The 16,151-nt window shown below is 30.9% G+C and overlaps 2 protein-coding genes across 4 annotated transcripts; one reads left to right on the top strand and one right to left on the bottom strand.

Moving 5' to 3' along the window:
• Nucleotides 1–352: 352 nt before the first annotated feature.
• On the bottom strand, nucleotides 353–7,871 carry Alg3 (Alg3, alpha-1,3- mannosyltransferase). Its single transcript, XM_065510834.1, has 2 exons — nucleotides 7,487–7,871; nucleotides 353–1,835 (listed from the first exon to the last, which is right to left on the bottom strand). The coding sequence occupies exons 1-2, from the start codon at nucleotides 7,785–7,787 to the stop codon at nucleotides 505–507; spliced, it is 1,632 nt and encodes a 543-aa protein (XP_065366906.1). The 5' UTR covers nucleotides 7,788–7,871; the 3' UTR covers nucleotides 353–504.
• On the top strand, nucleotides 3,697–5,658 carry LOC135959773 (protein tumorous imaginal discs, mitochondrial). Of its 3 annotated transcripts, none has more exons than XM_065510835.1 (2): nucleotides 3,697–5,156; nucleotides 5,240–5,658. In XM_065510835.1, the coding sequence occupies exons 1-2, from the start codon at nucleotides 3,790–3,792 to the stop codon at nucleotides 5,394–5,396; spliced, it is 1,524 nt and encodes a 507-aa protein (XP_065366907.1). In that variant the 5' UTR covers nucleotides 3,697–3,789; the 3' UTR covers nucleotides 5,397–5,658. The 3 variants fall into 3 exon arrangements, with proteins under 3 accessions (XP_065366907.1, XP_065366908.1, XP_065366909.1); XM_065510836.1 differs by having other exon boundaries at nucleotides 3,697–5,161; nucleotides 5,240–5,380; XM_065510837.1 differs by having other exon boundaries at nucleotides 3,697–5,174; nucleotides 5,240–5,378.
• Nucleotides 7,872–16,151: the final 8,280 nt, after the last annotated feature.

Here is a 16,151-nt window from a genome sequence, read left to right on the forward strand (position 1 = left end):
AATATTTTATTGTCACATATTAATAGGTATACAAGATTCGACAAAGCCGAGCATAGCTATCTTACTTCTGGTTAATTCAAATCTCCCAGGAAAAACGTTGTTAGTTCCAAAACTAGTTATAGAACTCATAAATATAGCAACTACTTATTCTATTTTGACGTCGGGACAAGTTCTATTGAATCGTCACGAAGCCAGTACCCCTCAATGAATTTTGCATGCAATTGTCACCCTCGGAAATAGTTCTACGAAAGGGCATTCATTTCTTGTGTTTATTGTAACCAAGTGTAATAAAATCAGAAGGTAAAAAAAATTACAAATAAATAAATATTGAAATAACAAAATAACATGATGCTTTTTACATCGTTTTATGTTTTGGTCTTATTTCTTGTAAAATCGTTTTTTTTTTTTTCATAAAATTTTTGTCATACTTTATTCGTCTTTTATTCTATTACATTTATGCATTTTGTTTTATAAATTTTAACAAATATAATTTGAATATTAATTTTAATGTTTCTTAGTCTTAGATTTGGCACTTGATATGGAACCATTAGCAGATGACTGTTTAGCTTCATTTAAATCTTGTTGTTTTCGTATGGCAGTACTTTGACTAAGAGTTTTGAACATATTGCGGGCCACACCATATAATAAAATCAAATGACTTAAATGTAAAACAACACTGGAGAAATCGGTACTGGGATATGTATTCCAACAGAATTCTATAAGACCCAATAAAAGATAACGCAATCCCAAACTGTAGTTGGTGGACCATGTCAAGTAAGGCAATGAGTGGTAATACCAAACATAGAATTGGTAGTGTAACGAACGAGCACATAAGACACCTATAAAGTTGCACAGGAAAAAGGGCAACAACGCCAATTGGGTGCATTGATCAAAGTGTACAGATACTTTTTCTGTTTCCGAGTGGGATTCCACAGACTTTTCAGGTTCTTGCTGTTTAATTGGTCCCTTACGGCCAGTTGATTGTTGCAAACCCTTTTCAAAACTATGTAGAAAAGCTTCTTGTTCAGCTGTTAGTTGTTCTTCATCCCCAACCACTTTTTTGGCTTCAACTGGTTTTTTCGTTTTCTTGATTTTGTCCTCCTTTAATTTCATATTTTGTTGGTCCAATTGAGGCTGGAATTGAGATTGCAACTGTCTAAGGCGTGTGTAATTTTTAAAAAATGTTATTGTTGGTTTGGCAAACACCATCAGCAGCAAAATATGCAGACATAGAAGAGCCAAATGGAAATATTTATTTTCAAAATAATCCGTGGCTAAAAATCTGTAGTTTACCGTCCATTTATGCTCGAATACACGTCCCAAATCAAAACTACCCTTTACATACTGCCACGGATAAGTCAATAAGAAGGGCAGACCCAATACTAATTGTAGTATGCCACAAACAGCCAACTGCACAATGGTCTTCACAAGACCCAAATTAATCAAGTAGAACAGTAAAAGTGCTGGCGCAAATAGTAGTATATTCATTTTGCATCCCACACCCAAACTGAAGCATACACTACCCCATGTCCAGCGACGGTCCAAAAATAGGTTGAGAGCAGCATATAGGAAGAGTATGGCCACAGGATCATTGAAGAGACGCAATACATAAATTGAATGTATGCGATACGATGTGAAGGCACTGATTACTAAAACATATGGAGGCACTTTGCGACTCTTGCTATAGAGACGTAATACAAGCCACATTTGCAGCAAGTATATTAAACCGAACACATATTGAGCTAAGCGTATATTTTGTCCATAAGATGTAAGGAAGTACAACGCTGAATAGATGTACACAAAGGCAGCAGGATAAACCAAAGGACCAGTGTCACCTAAAAGTATACATATAAAAACATGGATTAATACGAAAATTAGTTGATTTCATTTAAAAAAAATTTTATTGATTTTTAAATTTATCAAAGGTTTATAACAAAAATTTTGTATGGAAATTTTCTTTTATAAACCCTTTATAAAATTATAAATAACGTTTAATTTTGTATTTTTCTAGTAAAATTCGATTCATTTTAAAATCACTTATTAAACACAATTTAAATTTCTTATTTGTAACGGTTTAAATTCCTCTGCTCAAAATAGTTATTCGTTTGGTGTAGCAACGACCGCGTGTTATTGTGATTGTTTTTATTGACATTTAGTTTTTTTTTTGTTTTTATTTGCAAAGTGTTGCTAACCTTTCCTTATTGTAAGCCGCTAAATTTTAGCTAGAAAAATCTAGAAAATATATTACTCCATTTGTTTTTGGTTCAAGGTTAATCAATAATTAAATTATAAATATTTTTCTTAATATTAATTCATAAATAGGAAAAGGTAGGAAAAAAGCAATAATGGATACAAAATTGTTCGTCAGGCACTAAATAAATTATATTTATTAGATGTAAGATATGAAATACTTATGCATTAAACACATTGAAGACAGCAGGCTTCACGACTTCACGAACACAAATGCTGCTGGCTGAAGTTGCAGCCGTGCGGCAGCCGGTGAATTCTTTTAAAGACGACAGCTTCAAAGTAAACAGCTGATTTATAATTCAGTGATGTCACTTTAATTTTTTATTTTAATAAAAAATAACCGTACAAAATTCCAAAGTAATTAAACGTTAAACAATTATTTTGAGTAAATATATATATGTGGTAATAATTTATGTACCTGTTATTAATTCATTTCAATATGGTTATCAGAAACTTCTCTTAATTAAGTAAAAAAAAATATATTTTTTTAAGCACTAATTTGATTTACATTTTTTATTATATTAGCAACACTATTTCTGTTTTGAAGTTGACAAAAATAGAAATTAGCCTAATTGGGCAGCAGCAGCAAACGAAGTCGTGTCGTCGTGAAGTTGTGCTGTCGTCAAAAGAATCGTCTTCATATAAACGTGTGTATTCTATTTTTGACAGATTGAAGTCGGAAGCCTGCTGTCTTCAATGTGTTTAATGCATTATTGTTAATTTATTAAGTAATGAAAAATACGCAGACATTTATTTAGCAATTTGGATATATTAATCGCATTTAAATATTTATTTGATGTTACCTTTAAACCATTTATCTTCTTTATTTTGATAAGCTTTATGTTCTTGTTTAGTTTCGGTCCTTATTGTTTTTGACGGAATGCACTATAGGAAAATTCACTAACTTTTATGTCTAATTACCACCAAACAGCTGGCCTGATTTAAATGATTTGTTGGATTTTACAATTTAAATACGCAGAAGATTTAAATAACAGAAGATTATTTTTTTGTTTCTGATTTTTGAAAAAAGTTTTAATTTAGTAGAGGCATACTGCGTTTTAATCAAACAGCAGGCTGAATTTTAAAAGCCTTCAAACACTAACACTTATGCCTTTACAGATTCATATTTGATTAAAATATTCGTAGATGCTCTTCTCAATATTATCTAAAGTTTTCGGAACGATAACCTCCAACAATACAAAGCGGCTTCTTTGTCAGCTTCACTGAGTTTTTCTTGCCATATAGTAAAGAACTCTGAATTTGGCACGATAGAGAATTGATTTTTATAATATAAATTAATAAAACTTTAGGTGCCTAAAACGTTTGAACTAAGAAATTAACAGTAATAAAAATTATTAAATACAATCTGCTTCTTTTATAGATTGTTATATTTCCAGGAAACTTTTCCCCAGAAAATCGCTAAATTAACATCACTTATTGTGAAGCAGCATGGAAGTTACGGCATTTCATCAGCTGTGATTGTGATAGAATTTTGTGTGGAAAAGAATTGTGTGTAAAAAGCGAAAAATTTATGTAAAAATGATAACTTGTAATCGCATAAATTTGCACATTTTACGTAAAGTATCAATTAAAAGTGTAACACAACAGCCTCTGCTGGCAATCGAGAATATTGGAAACAGCAGACAAAACACAAAGTCCTGGACCAGCCTCAGTTTAACAAATGGAAATTTCTTATTGCAAAGACAGCTGGAGCAACAACAACAACACCAGACAAGTAAAATACAACGTAACTTTTATACCTCACAAAAATTAAATGCCAAGGATTACTATCAAACACTGGGAGTGGCTAAAAATGCCTCGGCTAAAGACATAAAAAAGGCCTACTATCAATTGGCTAAGAAGTATCACCCTGATACGAATAAGGACGATCCCGACGCCGGTCGCAAGTTTCAAGAGGTTTCTGAAGCCTATGAAGTCTTGAGTGATGACACAAAAAGACGGGAATATGATACATATGGCCAAACTTCAGAAAATATGGGTCGCCAGGGAGCAGGAGGTTTTGGCGGACATGGTCCTCAAGGATTTTCACAAAATTGGCAATTTAGATCGTCCATAGATCCAGAAGAATTATTCCGTAAAATATTTGGTGAAGGAAATTTCCGTTCCAATTCATTTGATGATTTTGCCGAGTCACAATATGGTTTTGGCCGCTCCCAAGAAATGGTAATGGATTTGACATTTGCCCAAGCTGCTAGAGGTGTCAATAAAGACATCAATGTGAATGTGGTGGACACCTGCAATAAATGCAATGGCAGCAAATGTGAACCGGGTACCAAACCAGGCAAATGTCAATATTGTAATGGCACAGGTATGGAAACCATATCGACTGGCCCCTTCGTCATGCGCTCCACATGCCGCTATTGCCAGGGCACACGGCAATACATTAAGTATCCTTGTGCCGAATGTGAGGGTAAGGGACAAACAGTGCAAAGAAGAAAAGTAACAGTACCAGTGCCGGCTGGCATTGAAAATGGACAAACTGTTCGCATGCAAGTGGGTAAAAAGGAACTATTCATTACGTTCCGTGTCGAGCCTAGTAAATACTTTAAACGTGAGGGTGCCGATGTTCATACCGATGCTACCATTTCCCTGTCACAGGCAGTCTTGGGAGGCTCAATACGTGTCGAAGGCGTCTATGAAGATCAATGGCTAAATATAGAACCGGGCACTTCATCACATCACAAAATTTTCCTCAGAGGCAAAGGTCTGAAGCGTGTAAATGCTCACGGCCACGGTGACCACTATGTAAATATTAAAATAGAAATTCCTAAAAAATTAACCAAAGAACAAAAAGAGTTATTACAACGTTATGCTGAATTAGAAACAAATACACCGGGTTCGATACATGGCTTGGCAAATCGACAAGATGGCAGCAAGAAAGCAACGTAAAGTATTATCAAAATGTTAAATTCGTCTCAAATCCTTTAAAATATAAATTCTAATTAATTTTCAATTTTATAAATTACAGTTCAAGCTCTTCACAAAATTCCACAAAAAGTGAAACCGAGTCACCATCTTCGTCAGCACAATCTTCTACAACACCGAAATCGTCTTCAAAAGAAGAGGAAGATAAAAAAGATAAAGATTCAGGCATGTTTTCGAAACTAAAATCCATGTTTAATTAATTAATCTTAATTAATTGGCTGTTTTTTAATTAGTAATTTTGTTTTGTTAAAATTTTGTGTATTTTATCCCCTTCCTCAACAGCTGTTAAGAATTTGCAAGAAGTTTGTAGAACAAATGCCTCCCAACTAAGTTCGATTTTTTTTTATAAAATGTTAATTTTATAAAAAAGTAAATAAATAAATAAAAGAACATGTTATGTTATAATTGTTAGTTATTTTACATTAAAAAAATAACAATAAATAGACAAAATGATAAAACAAATGGAGAATACTTATTTTATGTTTTATTCAAAAGCAACATGGTTGGCTACGATTCGAAATGTTCCGACGACTTCGTTTTGGATCTTCGCTCCACGAATCTGACTCGGCCAAAGATTCAATAAAAAAGCAATATTCGGATTTCCGAACCGTATATACCCATCAATATATGTGCAGTTTTTATAATACAAGCCAGTACCTTGAGGGGAAATTTTACATGAATTTTGTTTTGTTACAATGAAAAAACACATGTAAAATATCCACTCAAAGTATATACTCGATTGTATTATAAAAAACAGCACATTTTAATATTTTTATATAAAGATTAAAAACAATTTTACCAAATTTGCTCTAAAAATTTAAAATATGCTGTAAAAACTAATAAATGCAAAAATATACTCTTGAGGGCAAAATATGAAAAAATTTGTTCTACTTGATTCTTAAAAAGTTCTGAAACGGATAAATTATGCATCTCTCCATAGGACGTTCTGGAAAAAAATGCATTTGCATGGTTCCGGTTTCCCTGATGATATAATTAGGAAAATAGTGCAACATTGGCAAGAGTTGCAAATAAAACCAACATGTTGCTAGCTACATTTATGTTGTGATGCCAACTGAGAATATTAAAAGCACTATCATTAATTTGGAATATATATTCACTCCTAACTAAATTTTTTTATAAATAATCGGTGGGCCAAAACGCGTATAAACTGGCAATATATTCTAAATATTAGTATTTTCATGTATTTTTCGAATTAATGAAAACCCTAGTCTATTCAATGATTGTTCATTGGTTTTAGCTATATTTTTAATGACGGCACTTTAGCTAAATCCGAATCATGCTAATGTTAAAACAATGCATGTTTCACATAAAAATAACCAGTTCATTATCAGTGGCATTTACTACTTCTTTTGCAAAACTTTTTTTGTTGGGTATTTATAGAGAGTCGCGATGTACATTTGTTCGTTCAAATAGGTTTTTTGAAGCTACCAGATAACGTACGTATCCACATATAAATATATCACTCCTAGTCATGAGCAACCAGTTAAAACCAGTTCATAAATTATTACAAGATTATTTTATTAAGAAACCAAATACATATGAAGAGCCACAGAGCAAAAACATTTGCAATTTATGGGAAATTGAGTATTATTTATTTGGCCCTTTAAAAAAGTGCATGAATCTGAAATTTGTAACAAGTTGCTCACTTATCAATAGATACATCTAACTGCCATAAGTCACCACAATAAATGTAAAGGATGTTTGATATAAAACTATTTTTATATCGGAAAAAGAGCCTTTTGTTAAAAATGAAGTAAAAAAGTACATTTTGTTAAAACCAAAATTAAAAAGTACGTTTTTCATGAGTTTTTTTTAAACAATATTTTGAATGAATGTTTTAACCTGATCTAATATATAAACAAATTAGACATTTGAATTAAATATATTATTTTTCTCTTCTACGTTTTGTTAAACACCAATTTTTTTAGAACCCATTTACTTAGTAAAAAATTTTGCTAACTTTGTTTCTAGATTTCAACCCAAATATTATAAAAATACCAAAAAAAAACATTTTGTTAAAAATACGAAAAAGTACCTTTTGTACCAAATTTACCAAACTTTTTTTAATATTTATTTTCTGAGCACCGGCGATATGTTTATAATAATAAAACTTTGTTGCTGCAACAATTAAACCAACAATGTTCTATTTGTCAATCACATTTGACAACATTGTTGAATGAAAATAAACAAAAATAGAACAAGCTAAACAGCCTCGACACCAAATTAGGATAAAAATCAAAAACTATTGCACTGGACACATAACACATACCTTTTAGCAGAGCATAGTTGGTGGTGCCATTCAAGAATCCTTCACATTCCTGCATATACGCCTTCCAGTCAATTTCCGTATACGGAACACGATTTATAACCAGAACATTCAGAACCAATTCAGCCAACAGTATGAAGACGGTAACAATGGGCAAAGCAGCCGGATCGAATATAAGGTATTTAGCAAATTGAAAATTTACATATTTTCTATAAACTTTTTGCAGAAAATGTTCACCGTTAAAACGTTTATTGACGGCTGCACGAGCTACAGCAGCTGGAGGTTTTGTGGATGGAGGCGCCATAACTGCCCAACCGCGTTCTTTCGCCCACAGAACTTGTAAATAGGTAGCCGGCTACCTAAGTTGCGTAGATAGAAGTGGTGTGGCATTAAATGAAATCAGAAACAAAAACAACATAGTTGAAACATGTTGCTAGATAGACAGACAGCTGTTTTCATTTAGTAAACAATTGTCAGTGTGATGTATGTTCAGTGTTGTTGAAAAGGGTTACCAAACATATTTTTATGGTTTTGTTTTTTTTTGTGTGAAATAAATGTATTATATTCGTTAGTTTGTGTATCTAATAATTTGTTATTGGATTGCGTTCGTTTAATATTAAAAAATTGTGCATAAATCAAGGTAATCAGCTTTTATATTAATAATTTCAAGGTATATTTTGGATGAAGCTAAATTTGAAGATGCACATTAACTCCACCATTGTTGGAGTGCATGACTTGTTTTTGACCTATTTAGAAACTAAACCATTACAATTATTACAATTTCAATTGTTAAAACCAATTGTTGTTTTTGTATTCTTTTTAACTTAACGCATCAAATAAGTAGGCATAACGAAGATTCTCATTACCTACAAAAATTAAGCCTAAGTGGTTCCAAATTTTGGAAAATTTATAAAAAAAAAATTAAATCACGCGCCATTTTAAAGCTAAGATTTTGGTTTAAGAACTGCGATTATCTGTAAACTGTAATTATTTCTTCCGAACTTTATATTGAAACTATAGGGAACTTTATATCAAATCAATTACGATGTAATACTTACAATATTTAGTAACATTCTTTGTGGTGAATTTTATCTTGATATTTATAAGTGATAAACGATTTTCGGTAATGTCTGTATTATATAAAACTTATTTGTGTCTAAGTAATTATCAGGAGTGAGCCACATATTAGAACAATGATCCAATATGGTCGATCCTCACAACATTTCCTTGTGAGATTATGCAAATTTGTATCTCAATAACGACATTTGTAAGAGCTTTATGTACGTAAAACAGTTTCTTCTGAATATTTTTCAACTCGATTACAATATAGTATCCATTTTACATTTTTTTTAAATTAAAATATCTAGTCTTCAATATTACATGTGTTCTAAAGATTTTAATTGCAATATAAACGAACGGGTTTTCAAAGTATTTTTGAATTTATAAGATCAACCATTAGCTAAGACGTATAGTTCACTAATAAATTTAAGTTTTAAAAGAATTTATACAGATAAGTTTTTTTATACGACGGACTTGTTTTTTGTCTTCTAAATCTTCGAATTTAGAACTTTTTGAAGGGCCCCTCGATTTTAGGATAAAGTTTGTCAAAATCTCACTAGTTTATTGAATATTGAAAATTTCCAAATTGAAATTAAACTTTTATTTATGAATATTTTTTAATGAAATTTTACAGTTATATAGATTTTTCTATTGAAAATTGAAAAATAAAAACATGGAGAAAAACGGGAAATATTTGAACCCGCTGTTATCAAAAAACTGGAGTAAGGTGTTTTAATTTTCAAATGCGAATATCTCCTAAGTTGTAAGAGTTAACTCATAGCTACGACGAGGTTTTTTGTAGTTAAAGTATATTTCTTAATAAATATCCTTAAAGTCCTTGATTTTTTATGGTCATTTTGTTAAATTTTAACAAAATTGAATGAATTTATACGAGGAAACACTTAATTTTATTTCCAGAGTGAGTATATTAAATTGGATGCAACTTTTTCCACGATGTTTAATTACTATATACCTTAACTTGTGAATTTCATGTAGTTTACTCCCGGAGAAATATAAAAAAATCATGTATTGTTATAATAGAACTTATTACCCAGCGGAATTAAAATTATGTTTAGCAATTGCATAAATATCGTACATTATTCCAAATTTATAAAAACTTTATCCTAAAAATTTCCCTTTTTCAAGATAAAATGTAAAAATAATACTTTTTACTAATTTTTTCACATCACGAACAGAAATAACTAGTGTTTCAGTCAAATAATAAGTAGTTATCACTTACCTCCAATATTATTTGCTGCCTTACTAGATAAGAACCCATTTAACGTAATGGAATCACAATTGTAATCCTTTTTATGTTGTGACCGAATGTCAATAAAATCTAAATATTTTTAGTAGAAAAATTAGCTCCATATTAATATTTTCTTTTAATTTATCGAAGGTTTATGAGCATACAAAGTTTGTTTTATAAATGGTCTTTTTATAGAGTTGAAAAACTTCAAATTTAAATAAAACATTATTACCTAGATTGGCTGATGCGGCTAGCGAGTGCATGGTCTACCCTGGAGGTTAAATTTTCCAATTCATAAAAAAAATCGTTTATATAATCTTATGATTAATATCCCTTAATCATTCCATTAAAGAATTCATTATGAATTAGTTCATATGCTTATGCGTTTGACGTACTAAGGAAAGTCAAACATATTGATATTGAATTAATAATTCATTAATTGTAGAATTAATTTCTTATTGAATCATTCAAGTTATCATTAATTGAAATGCAGTAAAAAATAGCTTAACAAAATTTGTTGAATGATTAAATTCTTCTTAAATTCAAATCTATTACAAATAGGCTTTAGTATAACTCTATTTTCTATAGAAACTATTGCATTTTATAGAAAATCTCATTTTAAGCAGTGTGTTTGTGTTAGGGATGCCAAACGGGACTGGGTTTTACAAATCCCGGGATTCGGGATTTTAGAAATATAAATCCCGGGATCCCGGGATTTTTCGGGACCCCGGGATTTTTCGGGATCCCGGGATTTTTCGGGATTTCGGGATTTTTCGGGACTTCGGGATTTTAGTTAAACGTCAAAAACATTAAATTCAACAATAAAAACTATTGATTTCATTAATATATTTAAGTAAAAATATAACAAATCAAAAACTAATGCATTAAATTAAAATAAATGGTCCATGATTTCCCCTAGCTCCATACAATTGTCCCCCGGAGTACTGTTTGAGCAGTCATAAATATCTTGATTACACGGCAATCCTTATAAAATTTTGCACAAAATAAGTTGTAAGTACTCTGAAATTATACTGTAGAGTACTGCGGAAATCGGACTACATTTGCCCCTAGTCCCCTTCAGAAAATAACTTGTAAATTGTGTAAAAGCCTGTCAATGCAAGGGAGACGTGCTGCTCCCTGATTCAAGTGAAAAAATTTGGCTGCGTTTGGATTTGAAGCGAAATTAGTATTATAAATATGCTGAAATTTAGCTTTCTAAGTATTTTGGGTGCTTCAAAAATCTTCCTAAAATATCAAAAATCTCATATATTAGCTAAGACGTATAGTTCACTAATAAATTTAAGTTTTAAAAGAATTTATACAGATAAGTTTTTTTATACGACGGACTTGTTTTTTGTCTTCTAAATCTTCGAATTTAGAACTTTTTGAAGGGCCCCTCGATTTTAGGATAAAGTTTGTCAAAATCTCACTAGTTTATTGAATATTGAAAATTTCCAAATTGAAATTAAACTTTTATTTATGAATATTTTTTAATGAAATTTTACAGTTATATAGATTTTTCTATTGAAAATTGAAAAATAAAAACATGGAGAAAAACGGGAAATATTTGAACCCGCTGTTATCAAAAAACTGGAGTAAGGTGTTTTAATTTTCAAATGCGAATATCTCCTAAGTTGTAAGAGTTAACTCATAGCTACGACGAGGTTTTTTGTAGTTAAAGTATATTTCTTAATAAATATCCTTAAAGTCCTTGATTTTTTATGGTCATTTTGTTAAATTTTAACAAAATTGAATGAATTTATACGAGGAAACACTTAATTTTATTTCCAGAGTGAGTATATTAAATTGGATGCAACTTTTTCCACGATGTTTAATTACTATATACCTTAACTTGTGAATTTCATGTAGTTTACTCCCGGAGAAATATAAAAAAATCATGTATTGTTATAATAGAACTTATTACCCAGCGGAATTAAAATTATGTTTAGCAATTGCATAAATATCGTACATTATTCCAAATTTATAAAAACTTTATCCTAAAAATTTCCCTTTTTCAAGATAAAATGTAAAAATAATACTTTTTACTAATTTTTTCACATCACGAACAGAAATAACTAGTGTTTCAGTCAAATAATAAGTAGTTATCACTTACCTCCAATATTATTTGCTGCCTTACTAGATAAGAACCCATTTAACGTAATGGAATCACAATTGTAATCCTTTTTATGTTGTGACCGAATGTCAATAAAATCTAAATATTTTTAGTAGAAAAATTAGCTCCATATTAATATTTTCTTTTAATTTATCGAAGGTTTATGAGCATACAAAGTTTGTTTTATAAATGGTCTTTTTATAGAGTTGAAAAACTTCAAATTTAAATAAAACATTATTACCTAGATTGGCTGACGCGGCTAGCGAGTGCATGGTCTACCCTGGAGGTTAAATTTTCCAATTCATAAAAAAAATCGTTTATATAATCTTATGATTAATATCCCTTAATCATTCCATTAAAGAATTCATTATGAATTAGTTCATATGCTTATGCGTTTGACGTACTAAGGAAAGTCAAACATATTGATATTGAATTAATAATTCATTAATTGTAGAATTAATTTCTTATTGAATCATTCAAGTTATCATTAATTGAAATGCAGTAAAAAATAGCTTAACAAAATTTGTTGAATGATTAAATTCTTCTTAAATTCAAATCTATTACAAATAGGCTTTAGTATAACTCTATTTTCTATAGAAACTATTGCATTTTATAGAAAATCTCATTTTAAGCAGTGTGTTTGTGTTAGGGATGCCAAACGGGACTGGGTTTTACAAATCCCGGGATTCGGGATTTTAGAAATATAAATCCCGGGATCCCGGGATTTTTCGGGACCCCGGGATTTTTCGGGATCCCGGGATTTTTCGGGATTTCGGGATTTTTCGGGACTTCGGGATTTTAGTTAAACGTCAAAAACATTAAATTCAACAATAAAAACTATTGATTTCATTAATATATTTAAGTAAAAATATAACAAATCAAAAACTAATGCATTAAATTAAAATAAATGGTCCATGATTTCCCCTAGCTCCATACAATTGTCCCCCGGAGTACTGTTTGAGCAGTCATAAATATCTTGATTACACGGCAATCCTTATAAAATTTTGCACAAAATAAGTTGTAAGTACTCTGAAATTATACTGTAGAGTACTGCGGAAATCGGACTACATTTGCCCCTAGTCCCCTTCAGAAAATAACTTGTAAATTGTGTAAAAGCCTGTCAATGCAAGGGAGACGTGCTGCTCCCTGATTCAAGTGAAAAAATTTGGCTGCGTTTGGATTTGAAGCGAAATTAGTATTATAAATATGCTGAAATTTAGCTTTCTAAGTATTTTGGGTGCTTCAAAAATCTTCCTAAAATATCAAAAATCTCATATTTCGGGATTTGTTAATCCCGAAAAATCCCGGGATTCTTTTTCACAAATCCCGGGATTCGGGAAATCCCGATCCCGAAAAATCCCGGGATTTTCGGGATCGGGATTTCGGGATTGGCATCCCTAGTTTGTGTAGACAATTTTATATATAACGGTATTTTTGTAGTAGATTTGCACCATAGAACTACGCTAATATCAAAATAAGTAAACAATTAAATTTTAGTACTTTTTTTAAACCTACCGAGCAATATTTCAGTTGCCATCTCTGGTGTGAAACAACATCTCTCATGTGTACGAGAGAGTGAGAGAGATGTGTTTTTTTTAATAATATCGGTCACTTGTTATCAATTTTCTATCATTGAAAACACACTACCACCACTACTATTGAAATACATACACACATAAATACATACCGTGTTATCGTTATCAATTTGAGCAGATATTATTGTTGTAGTTGTTGTGATTTTCATTGTTTAGATTTGAATGCACCCTTTTTGTTATTGTTAAAATTTGTTTATAAATCAATAATGTTTTCATTTGTTTTGCTGATAAGATACAACGTCAATAATTTCAAATTTTTTTAGCACCGCCGTCTGTCTGTCAGTGTAAAAAAAGTGTTTTTTTTGGGCTATTGTGTTAGTAATGTAGCTAGCACACATATGTTTGCAAATGCATTTGTTGAAAATCTATTAGATTGAAAATAAACAAGGTGTTTTATATTAAAAATGTACATGTTAGTAACTGTTGTTGCTGTTGTTGATAACACCGCACAACAAAAGTCAAAAACAATTGTAAAACATGATACACACTTAATATAGTCATACTTGATTTTCAGTTTTCATCTCGTTATCCTTTTTTGCTTCAAAAGGACTTTAAATTTTCAAAGAAATTGAAATTTGAATTTCTTCTTTTCTTTAATTTATTTCATATACACATCTGCTCAAAATAATAGATACACCTAATTGGAAAAAATTTAAATGGCGGTAACATTGAAAATTTCCTCGCAAGCGTTAAGAATACATCATATTATTAAAATTTCTATCTGGAAATGTCATGTCAGTCAAAAATCTGGCAACTATTTGCTTTCATGTTGATTTTTAAAAACGAATTTATTTGAATTACAAAAAATTATTTGCTCATAAAAATAGATACACATCAGTAATTTGTAATTTGTTTATATACAATTTTTTTTTGTGCAATTTTTTGTTCCTATTTACGTGAAACAGTAAGTATAATTTAAATTTTAGCAACAATTTTATAAAAAATAGGACTCTTTTGAAGAAAATGGGACGAAATCATCATTGTACCGAAGATGAGAAAAAAATTGTTCAAACGATGAGAAATCAAGGAAAATCATTACGGGAAATAGCAAAGAGCATAGGAAGATCTTTACATTTTGTCCAAAATGCTTTATCTAAAAAACAAAAAAGAGAAACTCGCGGTAGACCAAAGAAAACCAGTCCAGAAACAGATAGGCGGATCGTCCTTATGGTTAAAAAAGACCCTTTCATATCATCGAAAGCTATTTCTGCGGAGCTATGTAACGAAATCAGTCCACAAACAGTTCGTCGTCGTCTTTTACAAGCTAAATTGCCGGGAAGAATTGCCAGAAAAGTGCCACTAATGCGCCAAAAAAATATCAAGACAAGATTAGAATTTGCTAAAGAGCACTTACAATGGTCCGGGTGTGAACGCGAAAAAAAAATGGAGAAATATTTTATGGAGCGACGAAACAAAAATAAATTTGTTTGGAAACGACTGCCAAAGAAATGTACGCCGACCAAAAGGAAAAGAATTCCACGTTAAATTTACAAAAAGACGGTAAAACATGGCGGGGGAAACATAATGGTTTGGGGTTGCTTTTCATGGAATGGTGTTGGTCCGATATTCCGAATAGAAGATACCATGAATGCTAGTGGGTATAGAGACATATTGGAAAACGTAATGCTTCCATATGCATCGGAAAATATGCCATTAATATGGACATTCCAGCAGGACAACGACCCAAAACATAGTTCAAGATTAGTTAAAAACTGGTTCTTGGAGAATAACGTACCTGTTTTAAGCTGGCCCAGCCAATCCCCTGATTTAAACCCAATAGAAAACTTGTGGAGTGAATTAAAGATAAGGCTTTCGAAGGAAGTTTTCAAAAATAAAGACGATTTATGGGAGAAAACGCAAAAAATATGGTACGAGATTCCATTGGAGAAGTGTCAGAACTTGATTCATCTCGTTATCCTTTTTTGCTACAAAAGGACTTTAAATTTTCAAAGAAATTGAAATTTGAATTTCTTCTTTTCTTTAATTTATTTCATATATGTAAAAAATGTCCTTCAAAACTTTAATATCCTTGAAAGTTTCCATGCCTTTGTCTGCAAAAATAAAATCTTTAGCTGTGTTACTACTAGCTAAATTTTTAAACAGAAATTTTTAATTTTCTTATTGAGAAAATTTGTATTAATTTATTTACTGTATTAATAACACTGTGCTAGTTGAAAAAACTGTCAAGCGGGGCACCCAGCGGCTTAAACTAATTCGGGTACGCTGAATTCAGTGATGCTAACCGTGTTTTTAGGTTAGCTCGTATTTTCGAGATATACCGTTATTTCGAAAATAGAGAGGTTGCGCAACATATATTCGCGTAACTCAAAAACGGTTTATTTTATTGAACAAACTGAAAAAACCGAAATTCCGCAACAAAATTACCTTTAAACAAATCTTGACATGTTTTTAATCTTCGCAGTTATTTTACAAATATAAATTTTTTTTTAGAAAATTTTCGAAATTTTTGGTTTTTAAAACGGCATTAAAAATTGGAAAATGCGTAGACGCTCTTAATTTTTAAATTCATATGCATATAACTTTGGAGTCAGTCACGATTTGTAAACAATTATTTTTTTGTTTGACATACATATACATTTGTAGTTAGTCCAATAAAAGAAAAAAGGAGCAAATCGGGAAATATTTGGACCC

The sequence above is a fragment of the Calliphora vicina genome, chromosome 5 (assembly GCF_958450345.1).
Source record: "Calliphora vicina chromosome 5, idCalVici1.1, whole genome shotgun sequence".
Classification (NCBI taxonomy): Eukaryota; Metazoa; Arthropoda; class Insecta; order Diptera; family Calliphoridae; genus Calliphora; species Calliphora vicina.

Excerpts from the sequence above, each read along its gene's own strand:
- LOC135959773 (XM_065510835.1), top strand. The coding sequence starts at position 3,790 with ATGATAACTTGTAATCGCATAAATTTGCACATTTTACGTAAAGTATCA. Across the intron at positions 5,157-5,239 it reads GATGGCAGCAAGAAAGCAAC|TTCAAGCTCTTCACAAAATT; the intron begins GTAAAGTATTAT and ends TATAAATTACAG.
- Alg3 (XM_065510834.1), bottom strand. The coding sequence starts at position 7,787 with ATGGCGCCTCCATCCACAAAACCTCCAGCTGCTGTAGCTCGTGCAGCC. Across the intron at positions 1,836-7,486 it reads CAACTATGCTCTGCTAAAAG|GTGACACTGGTCCTTTGGTT; the intron begins GTATGTGTTATG and ends GTATACTTTTAG.